The sequence below is a fragment of the Macaca thibetana genome, chromosome 17 (assembly GCF_024542745.1).
Source record: "Macaca thibetana thibetana isolate TM-01 chromosome 17, ASM2454274v1, whole genome shotgun sequence".
NCBI lineage: Eukaryota > Metazoa > Chordata > Mammalia > Primates > Cercopithecidae > Macaca > Macaca thibetana.
The window spans coordinates 16,618,700-16,635,928 of NC_065594.1; the positions used below are offsets into that span (position 1 = coordinate 16,618,700).

Sequence of the window (17,229 nt, forward strand, 5' to 3'; positions counted from 1 at the left end):
CCTAGGCATCTGAACTTTAATCACACAATCAATGCTACGTGAATAATATTTTTGGCAATATTTGTTTGACCAGATAAATGTCAAACTGTATAAGAGATAAAAATGAAATGCAATCAATCAGTATTAAAATTGTTTTGTCAAATTTTACATCCAATATTCCTTTCATTAAAATAGTTAAAAAGCAAACAAAATCATTATATTTTGTATATGTTTGCCTAAATATTATTTAAGTAGTATGTCCCTTTCCCCACCTCCAAAGGAGCTATCTACTATTTCTTTTTTCTTTCCCCCATAGCATTTACCTTCATTGTATGCATAGAAGGCAGTCAATGAAAGTTATATGAAAAGCTTTGCTATTTTTTCCTCACCAATGGTCAAGTTATTCCTCAACATAAAATCTCTTAGAAGAACTGCCATCAAGGTATTATACAAATGGGTTGTTTGGCTTGAAGAAAAAAAAATGTAGCATTAATTCCACAAACATGTACCTAATGTGCCAGTGCCACTGTAGTTGCTGAAGATAGCAAAATAAAGATGTCAGTTCTTGGATTCAAGGAACTCAGAGTCTCATGAAAGGGAGAGACTAAAACAATTAATTATAATATAATGTGGTAAATGTACATGCTCTATACACAGAAGAGGGAAAACCAGTCTAACCTGAGAAATGAGGGGGAATTTATTAAGACCCACTTTTAACATCATGAAGAAAGAGTAGGATCTAGCCAGAGGTAATTGTTTTATTTCAAACCAATGAAACAATGAGATAATGAGTTGGGAAAAGTTGACAGCATTCTTGTTAAGAACTAAAACAAGACAAGGATGCCACTTTTACCCATCCTATTCAACACAGTACTGGAAGTCCTAGCAAGAGCAATTAGGCAAGAGAAAAAAATAAAAAGTATCCAAATTGGAAAATAAGTAAAATTAACCCTGTTCATCGACGACATGTCTTACAGCTAGAAAACCACAAAGGCTTCACCAAAAAACTCTTAGATTTGAATAAATGAATTCAACAAAATTTCAGTATATACAAAGCCAGTGTACAAAAATCAGTAGCACTTCTATACACCAATAACAGTCTAGTTGTAAACAAAATCAAGACGGCAATTTCATTTACAAAAGGTACAAAAAAAAACCCTAAGAATATATTTAACCATGGAGGTGAAAGATCTTTCCAAGGAAAATTACAAAACATTGATGAAATAGTAGATGGCATAAAATGGAAAAACATGCCATGCTCACAGATCAAAATTAATATAATTAAAAATGATCTTACTGCCTGAAGCAACTACAGATTCAACTACCAATGTCATTTTTCACAAAATTAGAAAAAGCAACTGTAAAATTCATAGGAAACCAAAAACAAAACAGAACAAAACGCCCAAATAGTCAAAGCAATCCTGTAATCCCAACATTTTGGGATGCCAAGTTGAGTGTATTGCTTGAGCTCAGGAGTTTGAGACCAGCCTGGGCAACATGGCAAAACCTTGTCTTTACAAAAGATACAAAAATTAGCCCCATGTGGTTGTATGTATCTGTGGTTCCAGCTACTTGGGAGGCTGAGGTGGGAAGATCACTTGAGCCCAGGAGACAGAGGTTGTTATGAACCGAGACTGTACCAATGCACTCCAGCTTGCACGACAGAGTGAGACCCGGTCCCAAAAAACAGTGAGTCCCAAAAAACTTCTGTTGCATTCTATGGGTCACGCAGGTAGACAAGGCAAGCTCTGATTCAAGAGAAGGGAAATCAGCCAGCATCTCTCAATTTGCATTTATCTCTCTTCTACCCCATCAAGCTTTTGGAGATGATGCATATAAAATAATCAAGGATGACTCTCAGATATCTAACATAAGTAACTGGGAGTGCCTTCTACTTTAACAGAGATGATAGAAGGACCAGACACAAAGAGAAAGACAATGAGTTCTTCTTTGAAGAATAGGAGTTTCAAAAAATAATAGAGATAATATTGATCTACATATTTAATCATGATAAAATATCACAGCATTTTATAAAAACCAGGTTCCTTGGTATTGCCGATCCTAGGTCTTTATGACCTAGTCTTGGTGTTTTTTCCTAATTTCACCTTCTGTCCACCCTGATTTATGATCATTTATTTTGCACTTAGTATATTTCTAAGCACTGTTTCAGGGACTGAAATTGCACTAATAATCAAATCAGATAAGATAACACTTAGATACAGGTGGAGGAGGATAGATAATAAACACACAAATAAATAAAATTATTTTGGATTTTGATAAAGGTTGCAAAGATAATAAAATTGTGATATAAAAGGGAATAATGGGTGGGAGAAAAGGATACCAATGGGATCGAGTGTTCTGGAAGTCTTCACTGAGAAGGTGATAATATGAGCTGACACCAACAGAGGAGCCAGCCGCACTTGCCCAATAGAGAGAAAGTGAGGGTAGAGGCCATGGGTTTGGAATGAGGACGGAAAGGTCACTGAATGTGCTTCCATATTTCATGCTCTTCTTTGCCTCCATGAAACTGCACAAAGTATTTCTTCCCCATATGCCTTTTTCTAACTTCTTTGCCTGAATAAATCCTATTTTTCCACTGAAACTCAATTAAGATGTTTTATTTTTAGGAAAGTCTCCCATAAAATCTCAAGGTTAGAAATATTTTCCTGGGCTTCAATAAGGTGGCTCTTGGAAATCTCATTTTGTTATCTAAGCAAGAGCAAAATTCCAGGTTGTAGGAAACTTCTGAAAGAAATTTGAACTTGGCCTGGGGCTTGCTGTCTTCTCGTTTTGCCATTCTTAGTCTTTGGCACCAAAAATACACTTTTTGTGGAATTGCATTTAGAGACAGAGAGAAGATCTCTGTGGTGGGAGCTCCAATCCCCTCTGTTAGCCTCCTCTCGTGCTCCCTGTCTTAGCTACCAGCAAGATTTCCAGCTTCATCCCGGTGGTCAAAGAGAAGGACCACGTGTTTGAGATGATGGATATGCTAATTAGCCTAAGCTGATCACTACATACTCTATGTATCAAAACATCACTATGTACCCCAGGAATAAGTACAATTATTAATTGGCAATTAATAAGATAAAAAGAGGAGAATAAAGAAAAGGGTAAAAAGAGGTTTCAGGGCTACATGTCCCACAGTTGCCTGGGAAAATCACTGTTCATCGATAAGGGCATGGAGAAAAATAACAACAAGGTCCATCATTTAACACTTTATCGGTGCTGTGAAAAATAACAACAACAACGTCCATCATTTAACACTGTATCAGTGTTGTGAAGAATTTTTGTTTTCAGCAGGCTTTTACAAACAAGAAGGGAGCTAGCAAGGAACCATGGAGGATGGGCTTAGTTTGCTCCTTCTCCATGTTCCCTAGCACTCCGAAGGAGAAAGGGAATAGGGTGTGAAACAAAAACCATAGAGCTATGTGATTGCTTTCCCTGTTCTATACCACCTAGAAGCCATCTGGAAACACACAGCTTCAGAATTCAGCTTCAGAATCACAAATCACCAAATTATAGCACAGGCATCATCAATCCTAGAGAGTTTTACTGTATGTCTTTGTTTCTAAAAATTCAAACAAAAGAATTAACCTCCATTTAGAAAAATTATGACTATGCCTAACAGGGTCAAAGATTAATGAGGGTGAGGAATAAGTAAAAATGTTCCCTCTCATATGAGTAATTTATGAGAACTTAAGCAGAAGTTTATATCTCAAAATCAACAAGTTTCTTGAGAACTGTAACGTTTCAGTTTCATAAACTTCCAAAAGACTTCCAGGAAATATGTTGAATAGAATAAGCTGTTAAGCCCGTAACTCTAAAAGCTGGCAATTCTTGTGCTTTGTGATGAATGACAGAGAAAATATGGGTCACTAAATAATGACCTAAGAGAAAATAACCCTGAAGTATAAATGTGAACATTTTTACAACAGAAACAAGAGAAAGCCTTCTCCGTCACTGACAAACTACATGATTGTATCTGAATAATGGAAACCTAATGATCTTACTGCTAGCACTTTCTTTCTTTTCAATCATCATAGTCAGAAGTACCAGTTTTATGCTGTAAAGCAATTCATTTGAGGGCCAAGGGAAGGCATCCAATACGCAATGCAGTTTATCAAAGATATTATCATTAGCCTAATGTTTTTGATTGTTGTTTTTGCTAAATGAAAGCTGTATCATAAAGAGCTGCTTATGTACATTTTCTCAGGTGAATAGAAGAGTACAGTTTCTTGAACATATATTTTTAAATATTTGTTTAAAGCAGTATCAAAGTTTTTATATCTAATTTAAAACTAAAATTTGCTGTTTTATGCTTTATAAGACACACTTGTCACTTCTTAAACAGTGCTGTTTGAAAGGACAAATTTATACAATGTTTTGGACACACACAATTTCAAATTTAACTGTGAGAAAAAAACACTTTCAGATAGGAATTAGAAGACAGTGGCTACATGTAACTTAATTAGCTGTAAAGACACTCATGCCGATTGAATTCCAAGCTCTAAAAACCTAGTGTTAAATTAAATGCCTAATGACTTGTCATAGTTTCATGACCCAGTCTGAAAAGTACTGAATAGGCATCTGCTTCTGCCATTACAGAGTGGCAGGACTGAGAGGTTTGGTCCCCAGGAGGGGGTGGGGTTAAAGCATTAGGGATTCTGTGATCCATGTTGCCTCTGCCTAGCAACGGCAGGTGTGTGCACAACCATGGAGAAAAGAGAGGCAGAGGTTCAGCAATCAGTCACTGAGCATGCTCTACAGAACAGCAGGAGAGAAAACTAAGCTACAGGAATTCTGCATTCTATTTTTCTTCTACAGACTTCACAATTCACATCGCTCAGTGTAGTCTCATGTATGAAAATCCTTTCTATGACTATAGCTAAGATTCTGAGGTGTAGCAGTCAGGTTCAAAGGACATACATAACGAATGCCTACAGTATATTTTAAAATGCCATTCAGATGGGCAAGTTAATATCAAGTATGTACTACACAATGTAAGTTGCTTTGAAAGCCTATACTGGGAAGAGTTATTAAAGGCTGGGATGAAGTATATATTATTACTGTTTTGGTGACAATATATATCTTAATATAAATAGTTTGGAGTACTTACTATACCAATAGACTTAAGAAAAACAAACTTTTCCTTTCTTTTTTCTTTTTTTTTTGAGACAGGGTCTCACTCTGTCACCCAGGCTTAAGTGCAGTGGTGCAATCATGGCTCACTGAAGCCTCAACCTCCTGGGCTCAAGTGATCCTCCCATCTCAGGCTCCCAAGTAGCTGGGAGTACAGACACACACCACCATGCCTGGCTAGTTTTTTTATTTTTATTTTTTTGCAGAGACAAGGTTGCACCGTGTTGCCCAGGCTGGTCTCAAACTCCTGAGCTCAAGCAATCCGCCTGCCTTGGCCTCCCAAAGTGCTGGGCTTACAGACGTAAGCCAGTGTGCCCAGCCGAAACTTCTTTTTGATATTCAAAATAGTAATGTAACCCACAAGAAACAGTTGAATGTTTATAACAAGTATTAAAATGTTCAATGATGAAGCTAACACTTGCCTACAATTTCTGCTGCATAGTATATAGTGGAATCAGAAAATCATGCATTTTCTGCATATGCTTAGCCTTTCATATTGGGGGCCCAGGAACAGACAAAAAATAGTAGTAGTAGTAATAATAATAATAACAGATAATAATAGATAGCCACTCTTTCATGAGCAAATATGCAGGGAAATATGCTAAGCTCTGTACTTGCATTATCACATTTCATCTTCACAAGGCAACCTATTTTAGGGAAGAGAAAATAGAAATGCAAAGGATAAGTTGTCCAACGGTACATCCTTGATTACGAACAGAAAAGAGCATTATATCCAATTCATAGACCTTATTTATTTATTTATTTATTTATTCTATTTTATTTATTTGACGGGTCTCATTCTGTCACCCAGGCTGGAGTGCACTGCTACAATCTTGGCTCACTGCAGCCTCAACCTGCCTGGCTGCAGGTGATCCTCCCACCTCAGCTTCACGAGTAGCTGGGACTACAGGCACATGCTCAGCTAAATTGTTTTTTCTTTGTAGAGACGGAATTTTGCTTTGTTGCCCAAGTTGGTCTTCAGCTGCAAGGCTCAAGTGATCTGGCTTGCCTCGGCCTCCCAAAGTGTTGTGATTTCAAGAATGAGCCACCACAACCCACCTGTTCTTTTACTTTTAATATGATATTCTATTTGAACCACAGAGAGATGAGTTACTTGATACCATTAAAACATTTTCCCCATAGTTCCTAGACCTTTAGATGATCAGAAACTTACATGGAAGAAGATCGGTCTATTGTGTATGTACTACGAATGGAGAGGTTTCCTTTCTCTATGCCCTAGTCTACTTTTCCCAGGACAGGGAAAATGTTAATGTATGAGCCCTTTCCTTCTATGTGCCGATCAACAGCCATCAATAATTCCCTGCCTGGTTGTCTTTCCATTCCCCAGGTCTACTCCTCCATTTTAAATAGGATATTGATTTCCTACCAGACTCTTTCGTTTTAAAGATAGGGAAAATAAAGAAATGAAAGCTCTGAGAGTCCTGAGAGATGAGCAGGATGTACAGTAGGTACAGAGGATGGCTTCTGGTTCTGGGAAGCCATAATAGAGTAAGGAAATGGCAGGGTGGACACTGAGGAGAGGAGAAAGATGGGAAAAATTTGAAATAAGTTTCATGGGATGTCATGAGTGCAAGGACTTATTGAAGGCAAATTTCTGCATGCAAAGTGCTATGTTTAAAAACTGTCCGGGCAAGTTTGATAATCAGACACATTTGGGAGCCATTGTCTTCTCTACCTGAGAGAGTCAAGGAAATCTACAGAAGCTTGAAGTCAGAGGCGAAACTTTAATCGATAATTTTAAGTGGTGCTCAACCTTGATTGCACATTAGAATTATCTGGAGAGTTTGAAACTCAGAAAGTTTCAAAGATGTGGTGAATATCCCAGATGTTCTGATTTAACTAGTTTGAAAGTGGGATATATGCAGCAATGTAGTGTTTACAAACTTCCCAGGTGATGCTAATATGATCCAGATGAAACCCATTGCAATAGATGAACAAAGAAATAGGGCCGACCTCAAGAGATGCCTGATATAAAGGCCTAGAAGGGGAAATACTGCAACAATGTTATTAATGTTCCCACTTGGCTGAAATACAGACTCTAAGCAGTGATGGTGGGCATTAAGAAAGGTAAAACTGAAAAATTTAGGCAGAATCTACATAAGACTGCTATGGCAGTTGGACTTTATGTGATAGACACTACAATGCTTAACACAGAACTCTAGTGATCAGATTTACAGTCACCCAAACTGAGGGTTTCTCTGGGCTTGGGATTTTCAATTGTATAACTGGGAAAGTTTTTCCTAGATCTGCCTTTCCAATAAATAAAATAAAACAAAAACCTTTAGTAGTGTTGTGAGTAATGTTTTGGAGGAGGTTAATATTAGAGGCAAGACATTCAACTGGAGAAGCAAAATGTGAAAACAAATAATAAAAGGAAAAATCAACATTTCTAATAAAGGAATGTTTCTACCATACCAAAGGAAAACAATAACTAATTTTAACCGGGGTATAATTTAAGGGAAGGTTTTTCAGAGAAAGTGGTATTTGAAGGCACATTGGAGGACATGAATCTTTTCAAAGCAGTTTAAACATAGAAGAAGCATAAGGGAAAAGGACATGGTAATTGAATCTCATTCAGATAACCCAGTGTGTTAAATAAGAAAACCAAACTAAGGAAAAGGCTTTACCAACTTTACTTACATAAATGACTCAGCTATGAAGGGGAACACCATAAGGACTATGGTGTTTTCTCTCATGTTTCTCCCAGTAGTCTCTTTGCTCTCCTTCTCTAAGAGTTATTTGATGCCCATGAGAAAAAGTCTCCATAGCATGACTTTTTTTTTTTTTTTTTTTTTTTTTTTAGATGGAGTCTCGCTCTGTTGCTTAGTCTGGAGTGCAGTGGCGTGATCTCGGCTCACTGCAACCTCTGCCTCCTGGGTTCAAGCAATTCTCCTGTCTCAGCCTCCCGAGTAACTGGGATTAAAGGCACCCACCACCATGCCCAGCTAATTTTTGTATTTTTAGTAGAGACAGGGTTTCATTTTGTTGGCCAAGTTGCTCTCAAATTCCTGACCTCATGATCCGCCTGCCTTGGCCTCCCAAAGTGCTGGGATTACAGGTGTGAACCACTGCACCTGGCCAGCATGAGATTTTCAAACTTATTTTTTAAAACTTTTCATAGCAAGAAATATTTTTCCCCAAATTATATATACTCTGTCAGCTACAGGCATAACAAAATATGAAAGGTATGTTTTACACATCCCAGATTAAACAAGGGTGAAAAAGGAGAAAAACAAAAGATGAAGACAGTCAGTGGTTAAATGGTCAGCTATGCTGTCAAATTTGTAGCAAGTGCAAAGGTCTAGCATGACTGCTGACCAGACACCAAAATCCACTGGATCTAGGAGGAGAGAATCACTGTTTCCCAACACCAATCCAAGGTCCTTATGAGATAGCAAGGATGCAACATTATCATTAACTTATCTGTGTGATTTTTTTAAAGATGGGTAGGGTACAACCTTGAAGGTTAGGAATTTCAAATCAAAAAATATGTAGAGAGAGATGTTATTGTCCCTCAACTGCTAACAGAAGCACAAAATGACATCTTGCTATAGATCTCAGATACGTAGATATCAGGTAGATAAAGAACATGAGTGGTATTTTTAATTTGTTTATTGGTTGATTTTTAATATGAAGTTCATATTGTAGTAAGATTGGATTTAAATGATTATTTATTGCCTTTTCAAATAAAATTTGAATTAACCTGTTGGCTTGATAAACTTATCAAAAAAGAGTTTATAAAATGAAGGCCATGATATACAGACAAGTATGGTTCTAGGCAGTTTTAAGAAAACACAGTCTGCAGTGTCTGCTCTATTTGTTATTTAACTGGTTTAGCACTCTTGCGATGCACCCCAACTCTCACCCAAGGTGTCCCTTGGTTGTTAAGACTATACCCTATGTGTTTCCTGTGTCCCTAGATTCTCCCCCACCTCCCCTGTCTCCTTTCTGACAGCAGTCTTGTTTCTCGCTTTCATATCAAGGGGTTTGAAATAAATCAAGAAACAGAACCAAGAATCTTGAGATTAAGAGAGCTTTAAGGAGCCTGTAATTCTGGAATATTCCAAATCAATTTAGTTTACCATGCCATGGATAGTGTCTGATTGACATGAATCTCTTCATATTTTCTCCATTCCCCCAACACTGGATAAACAGAAGGTTAGGAGGTCATGAGCCAGAGGGCTGTTCAAATGTTGATTTTTCTCCTTCTTCAACAATCCCATTAATGTATGGGACAAAACCCAGATTAGTTCCAAAGTTTAAGCTAATGTTGCAAAGCTGCTGAAACACCTTCATGAAAGGGAAAGACTATATATATATGTGTGTATGTATGTATATATGTATGTATATGTGTATATATGTATATGTATATATGTATATATACACACACATATATATACACACACATATACACATATATACATATATATATCTTATACTATTTACTGTGTAGAGATTACTTTTCACTTAAATTTGAAACGCTATAGAGAGTTTGAATTGTTTTTAGACAGAATAATGTATTTCCTTTCTTTTATTGTTATTCAACATCTAGGCTACTCTGCCTCTTAATTAGTTACTTCACAATATTGTGAATCGTGTACTTAAAACTAGGGAAGGTCTTTGCTGTAAAAAATAGTTAAGAAGTGCATTAAGCTTCCCATTCACCTTTAGTAATCTTACAAATATTAGGCAAGAGGAATGACTACATGAAAGCAATTTTAACTGCCACAGACTCTGCATCTGCAAAAATCATGCCAGAATCCAAAGGACAAGTTCTTTGTCTAAGACATGTCCTCAGTCATACCTCGCCTTTATGTTACACTCAGGGGAAGAATCAGTTTTAAGGGTATGAGTACATGCTTTTTGTTTCCAGCTTCCTTTGATATTATTCATTTAGATGATTGACATTGGGATGGGAGTGCTTGGTCAAGGGAGCAACCTTAAACCTTAAACCTGTCCCATCGCAGAATGGTACTTGAAAGATTTTTGTTTGACATGGAAACATAAAAGTGGAGTAAGAAAGAAAGGAAAAGCAGGCTTCACACTCTCTGAAGAAATCAAGTCCTTCATCACAATGTGAAAACAAAGAAAACTTCACATTGAAATGCAAAGCTTTCATTACAGGGGAGCTGAGTCATAAAATAAATTCATGTGCTCAACGAAACTAGGCTAGTAGCTTCAGTTTTCTCAGGTTTACCCAAGGTTCGGTAGGATGACGTCTGGGTGGAGGCAATATGGTGTGATGGTTAGAGCAAAGTTTTTGTAGTTAAGATCTGGATTTGCAATCTGGCCCCAATATTTAACAGAGTAACACTGCACATTATATAACCCTCTGTGACTCTGACTTTTTCATGAAAAAACCAACAACAAATAGTTCATACTTCAGAAGTATATTTGGAGGTTTAATATAATAAACAATGCAAACAACTTAACCCAGTTGCTAAAATACATTCATTTGAATTGATACAAGATGTTTGTTCTACTAATATATGATCAATACAATTACAGCATCATTAGCCTAGAATTAATAGAAATAATAAAATTCTTCTTTCTATGATGCTACTGCTTAGAAAGAATATATAAAATGAAAATGTAAAAATATCTATGGCATGCAATTAACACAGAGCTTTCCCTTTGGATGAAATTAGAGAAGTGCCAGAACAAGTCTGCAATCAGATCCTGGCAACATTAATTGTTTTAATATGTTGATTCATAAGGAAACTGTTATTAGGAGATTAAACTAAACAGTGCAATTTATTCAGGCAAAGAAACATGCAGGGAACCATCCAGATCTAAGAGCATCCGTGACTTCATTCAGGTGCATTCATCACCTAGCACCTTCTGTATGTCAGGGGCTACAGTATGACTGGTGAGTAAGATGGATGTGTTCCTGACACCGCCTAGAGGAGGAGATGGAAAAGTAATAACACAATGCAATTTAGGGTGTGTATAATGAGGACATTTATCCAAGAGAGTCTACGGAGGGGTTTGCTTCATAGAATGCTCCTGGGGTGAGACAAGACGTGAGATGATCTTTAAAAAGTGTGCAGGACTTAGCTATGTGAATGAAGGTTAATGAGAAAGCATTCCAAATCCTGAGAGATGGACTAAAGACAAACCTCAGACTTGTTTAGACCAAATCAAGGAAAACTTTTGGTAAGAAAGATATGAAGCAAGACATGCTAAAGCAGAGTTTTCTTTAAGGCACATGATCTTACTAGAAAACCTTTAATATTTGAATTTAATAATTTCTGAATAACCTAAGAATACATGCTGTAAAATACAACTTATGATTTTAAAAGGTATATATGAAAGTAAAATGTTATTCCTGAATTTTTTAAATTATGCTATCAGTTATCCAATGTTACTTTGCTTTGGGAAAATCATCAATCTGAGAAAAACATGCTCTTTGATAGTAAACGCAAGATACTCCAGAACAACTGTGTAAGATTTCATTTTCATTTTTTTCTCCATTGAAATCTCAAAACATTTTGAAAGGAAAAAAATACCATACAATGTCTTTTAAAATTGTATCTTTTGGGGAGGATTGCTTGAACCCAGGAGTTTCAGATCAGCCTGGGCAGCATAGCAAGACACCATATCTAGAAGAAAATTATCTTTTAAAAAATAGCACTAATTCTTATTTTTTTGTTACATGCTAGATGTTTTTTGCTCTCTTTTATCTTGTGTTATTAGGCTCTATCACCCTTCCATAACTCCATATTAGCAAGAATACAAACGTCTTGAGAGAAATGTTAGAAATTATCAAATGTCTTGCATTGCTATGCTTCTTACATACTGAAGATGGGATTAGAGTTATGGCTTTTTCATAGGTTTTGACATTGAATGCACTTTTTATACTTATACAGAAGAACATAAGCAAAGAAAACATGTTCAGAAAGGAAGAACATTTTTAGTGGTTCAGGAACAAAGTGAAGAACATATATTCAATGTTTTATTGTCTCTCCTAATAGACTATAAGCTGTATGAGAGCAGAGACCTGACACCAGGGAATCCCAAGTGCCCCGTGCGTTGCCTGGAATGTGTTCTGTGAAATACATGTTGAAAGAGTTATTAAGGAAATTAATACATGACCAAAGTGTACTAAATGCTTTTTAGTTAAAAATATAAATATGCAAGAAATTCAAATTACAATTTCTATCTCGAACAACTCTTTGACAGGAATTTGGCAGCGCCAGTTAATGTAATATCATTGACAGCATTCTGTTATGAGGATATGGTAAAGGAGTTTATGAGTATTTTGTTCCCAGGCTTTCACAAAAGTTATTGTGGCCAAAGATGACGTTAAATCAGCTCTGATGGCATGACCAAAATGAGTGCAGGCAAAAAATAAATCTGAGTTCATTCACTGGCTGCAGAGAGACCTAAAGAGCAACAGGTGAGCAGAGCAGGCTGATTCTGGGTTTTCTGTTTCATTTCATGAATTGCACATCTTGGGAACTTTATTCCATTCAACGTTTGTAGGATAATGTTAACACTAACAGCTATGGCATAAGAGAAAATCTTTGCAATCATCGTGTCGATTCTTTAAACCCCTTCTCCAAAGAAAAATTAAAGAAAGCAAAGCATACTACTGTGCTAATATGGACCTTTAAGAAGATTCAGGCCACATTAATATCTCAATATCGTTCAAGTCTAAAGTCTATAATGACTTCTTATCTTGCCATTTACCACTTTGAACATCTTTCATCAATGTAGCTTATCGTTGTGAAGTAAAATTATTCTAGTTCATTTAAAATGTTAGATCTCTGAGTCTAAAACATAAAAACCTAAGAAACTGAGTTAATACTGCTGACATGGACTCAAAATAGCAAAGGTGATTTTAGAGTTAGAGGGAACGGACACAAAAGAAGCTGTTCACTTCACTATTAAGAAAAAAGTTCATTTCACCTTATTTCTGGCTCCCATAACAACCAGATCAGCTTAACTAATCACATAACTAGAGGAAAAAATTGAGAAAGCAAATTCAGGCATCTTGAGCCTTGAGTATTTAGTGAGTAGCAACAGACAAAGTAGCCAGGGCTTACATGGGATCATCAAGGCCAAATTCAAGAGAAACTGAGTGCATTTTACAATTTAGAAGTCTTTTACTTTTTCTCTTTCGTTTTTCATCTTACATAGCATTTCCAAGTATTGTTCTGGAATAGAAAATTGCTATCATTTAAGGGTGAACAGAGAACCAATATTTTCTTCAGATAGAAGTAAACAGTCTTTTGAGAACTCACTCAAACACAAAGCAATTATGCTGGGCAATTAAGGTTAAGAGGTATGAGATTACGTTATTTAATATAGCATTTTTAATTTATGGACATTTTACAATAAATTTATTACTCCCTTGCAATGAACTTATTTGGTTTCTTATTCCTGACAAATCAAAAAACTGAGCAAGACATGAGAAAAGTTTTAGTACTTATATCTGCTATTGTACTAAAGTATTTTATTTTATTAAGAATTTATAATAATGTATTTATTGATATAAATAAAACAATACTATATAATTTACTAAGAGTCTTCATACATCCACATATTTCACACTTCCTAAAAACCTATGAGGAAAATGTTGTCTATGTATACAGCTGTCACCAAGCACCTGTGGGGGATTGGTTCCAGGACCTCATGCAGACACCAAAATCCATGGCTGCTCTAGCCCTGCAGCAGTTGGCCCTACAGGATCCATAGATAGGAAAAAATCAGCCTTCCATATATGAAGGTGCCACATCCTATGAATGCTGCACTTTCCATCCACATTTGATTGAACCCAAGGATGCAGAACCTGCTGATACAGAGGGCTGAATCATATATATATATATATATATATATATATAAAATCCATTAAGCAGGTGAGAATACTGAAGCTTAAGGAAATCTATCTGTGACCCTCTAAAGTTACAAGACTTATAAATAGCAGAGCCAGAAATCTCAGTCTGGACATACTAAAATTCATTAGCTTTTCCATTATACCGTACTCAATGTGTACATTTTAACACAGAGGCCAAAAACATCAATTATTAAACAATTTATTACCACTCTTCAATGTGATTCATAATTATTAATCCAGCAGACAATAAATGTCATCCACTTACAGCTGAATAGAAAATGCTCTAAACTAATTTTGTGAGTAGCAGTTTGCTTCACTGTGTGTGATTAAATTCTATGGCATTTTGATGGATCAAGTCTGGCAACACTCACCTCTTTTTGACGGTACTTAATGGCCAACTTTAGTCTTGCAAGATCATTTCCACTTTGTTCTTCTATGAGACTATTGTCATCTCGGTAATTAAGAATGATTTCCAGTTCTCTGGAACTTCTTGTCTGATCCAGTAGGTCCTTAGCAAATTGTTTGCACTGCCGTGACAGCTCTTCATACTCCGACTTGAATTCATTTTCCACCTTGCTCAGTTCCTGAAGCTCCCAACTTAACTGAAAGGCTGTGAGAAAAGGATCTTCGCTTGACAGTGCAATGAGAGAGGGACTGGCCAAGGCCTTGTAGATGTTGAGTCTGGAGCGGGAGTGACGGAGGCTGTCCACATCTGAACTGGACACGCATTCCACACAGTTACAGCGGACCTCGTGCGGTCGAGGCACCGAGACTCCTTTCTGAACCAGGAGTTTTATTATCTCATAATTGTTTGTATGGGCTGCCAAAATGATTGGTGTAATGTCCGGAGTGAATTCAGAGAACTGCTTATCAAGCAGTATAGGAGGCACCTAAAAAAAAAAAAAAAAAAAAAAAGGCAGAGGTGATGAATATTTATTCACTTGTTCAAGCCCATGAATTTCATATACCATGCTACAGCAATATGGAACAGGGTTCATATGCCTTTGGCCAGTTTTTTTTGTTTGTTTGTTTTTTGTTTTTTGTTTTTTGCAGGAGAGATATGGCCTTTTTCCCTACATAAGATGACACAAAATTGGAAAAAAAAAACACCTTTCCAATATGATACATTATTCTTTTTTTAATCTGAGTTATGACATTTTACAGCATTTTAAAATAGGTGGTTATGGAAACTTTACTTGATGAAAGTCTTTCTTTCTTTTAAATAAGCCCAACTTGTGTTCTGGCTGACAACCTTTGCTTTGCTTTCTCAGAGATGTTGACGTCCTAAATAATCAAGAAATACACTCAAAAACAGCTAATGATTTGTTTTAAACCCAAGCTCTTTCTCTGCAGTAGAAGTCCTTTAATTCCTCAATTAGGTCTTGTCTTTTGTTTGTTTTTACTGTGTTTTAGCTTCTGCTTTCCTATCATTCAGCCTAGTGACTAAATGTGGCAATAAAAATAAGTGGGCTGGCCTCATGCTTCCTCCTTTCATCTGTGCTTTTCGGGTATATTTTCCACATGACAAGAGGTGCTCCATAGCTAGCATTACCGTTTTATTAGAAATAAGCCAAGCATTGAGTCAAGTCAGCAATGTGAATTCCACTGAGTCAGGTCACCGATGTGTTTATGCATGACTTCCTTTGGGTTATACTCTAGGGATGGTAATGATGAAAATAATAATAGCCGCTATTTAGTAAGCATCTGCTAGGTACATTAACCCTCACCCTTTATTATTCACATTTTATGGATGTAGTTCCTCAGTGAGTAAGTGGAAGGCCTGCAATTTGACCTGCAATTTCCATATACTTTAAAGACCTTATATAATAAACACAGATTCACCTGTCTGACACCCAAGCCTGAGTGAATTGCACTGCACTATGTTGCTTTAGCACTTTTAGTTTTTTATTTTTGCTGGCACAAAGCCATAGAGGCATTTATGAAAAGTAAATGCTACATAAGGGTAGTTAAACAGGCATGGCAGAAAAAATGATGATGCACGCCACATTGAAATATGCTGCTGGAAAAATGAAGGAAACCACAAAAGGATCAGAGGAAAACCATGTGGAGAAAAATGACACTCATGATGACATTTCACTAATGCTACTTTTAAATATAGGTACATTTTTATATGTGGATAATTACATACATTTTAAAGTCATCTGGCCATATAGGATATCCCTTGGTTTCACCAGAAACACTAAAGATAATAGGAATGAAATGATCTGTTTAAAATTTTCTTTACAGAGGTATGCAATTATTTAATAGTGAAGATGGTAATAAACACTTTTTGAAATGTGCCTGTGAATACTAGGGTGACCACACTGCCTGTTAAGATAGTGTTTTACATTTGTGCACTTTGAGGCCACTATGAAGGTAAATAAAGATTCCTTGGTCACAAGCACTGCAATCTCGTGTCAGGAAATCTGATAACCAAGATGGCTCCTAAGTGATTAAGGTTTGTCAAGTGGATGCAGTGTGCATCTACCTGACAAAGTGAGAATTCACATCCCAGGTAAGACTGAGTGGGACAACTCAAGATTTCATTGTGCTGTTCAGAATGGTACAAAATTTACAACTTATGTATTATTTCTGGAATTTTCAATTTAATATTTTTGGACCACAGTTGAGTGTTGGTAACTGAAACTGATGAAAGTAAAACTTTGGATATGAGGGGACTACTGTACTTTTAGTGTTTTCTGTGGCAGACAATGAGGGAAGACAAAACAATGTAACTAAATAATTTCCTATATTAGATGTATATTTAAGTGACAGATGTAATTTGCAGGCAATTTCTGGATTCAGTACAATTTCATCCTGTATTTCTATGCTTTTTAAGCTGTTAAGAATTTGAAATGTATTAGCCATAAAATATATCTTTGTAGAATGTTGCAGAAAATTTTATTTTAAAAATAAGTATAATATATCCATACTGAATAGCACACATTATTTTCAAAAAATAACAGTGTAAAAGTATTAAAGAGAGATATAGTAAGTTTATTAAAATATGTGAGAATATACCAAGAATAAATCTGCTGTTTGAGTTTTAATACTCAATAAACCATTGCATATTTTAATTTTTAAAAATATAAGAACATTTATAACTATAAATGTATCTAATTTTTATGTCTTATAAGAAACATTATTTTTGAAAATGATTTTTCAGTGGAACTATTCTATAGATCCACTCATAAGAATTGATTGGTCAGTAATTATATGGTTTGGCTTTGGGTCCCCACCCAAATCCCATC

At 36.1% G+C, this 17,229-nt stretch overlaps 1 protein-coding gene across 1 annotated transcript in view; it reads right to left on the bottom strand.

Annotated features, from left to right (window-relative positions):
* Positions 1-17,229, bottom strand: part of TRPC4 (transient receptor potential cation channel subfamily C member 4) — a 221,594-nt gene that overhangs the window by 94,336 nt on the left and 110,029 nt on the right. Inside the window, exon 3 of the mRNA XM_050767068.1 lies at positions 14,350-14,868. Coding sequence (XP_050623025.1) covers positions 14,350-14,868 — 519 coding nt within the window. The remainder of the gene's footprint in view (positions 1-14,349; positions 14,869-17,229) is intronic.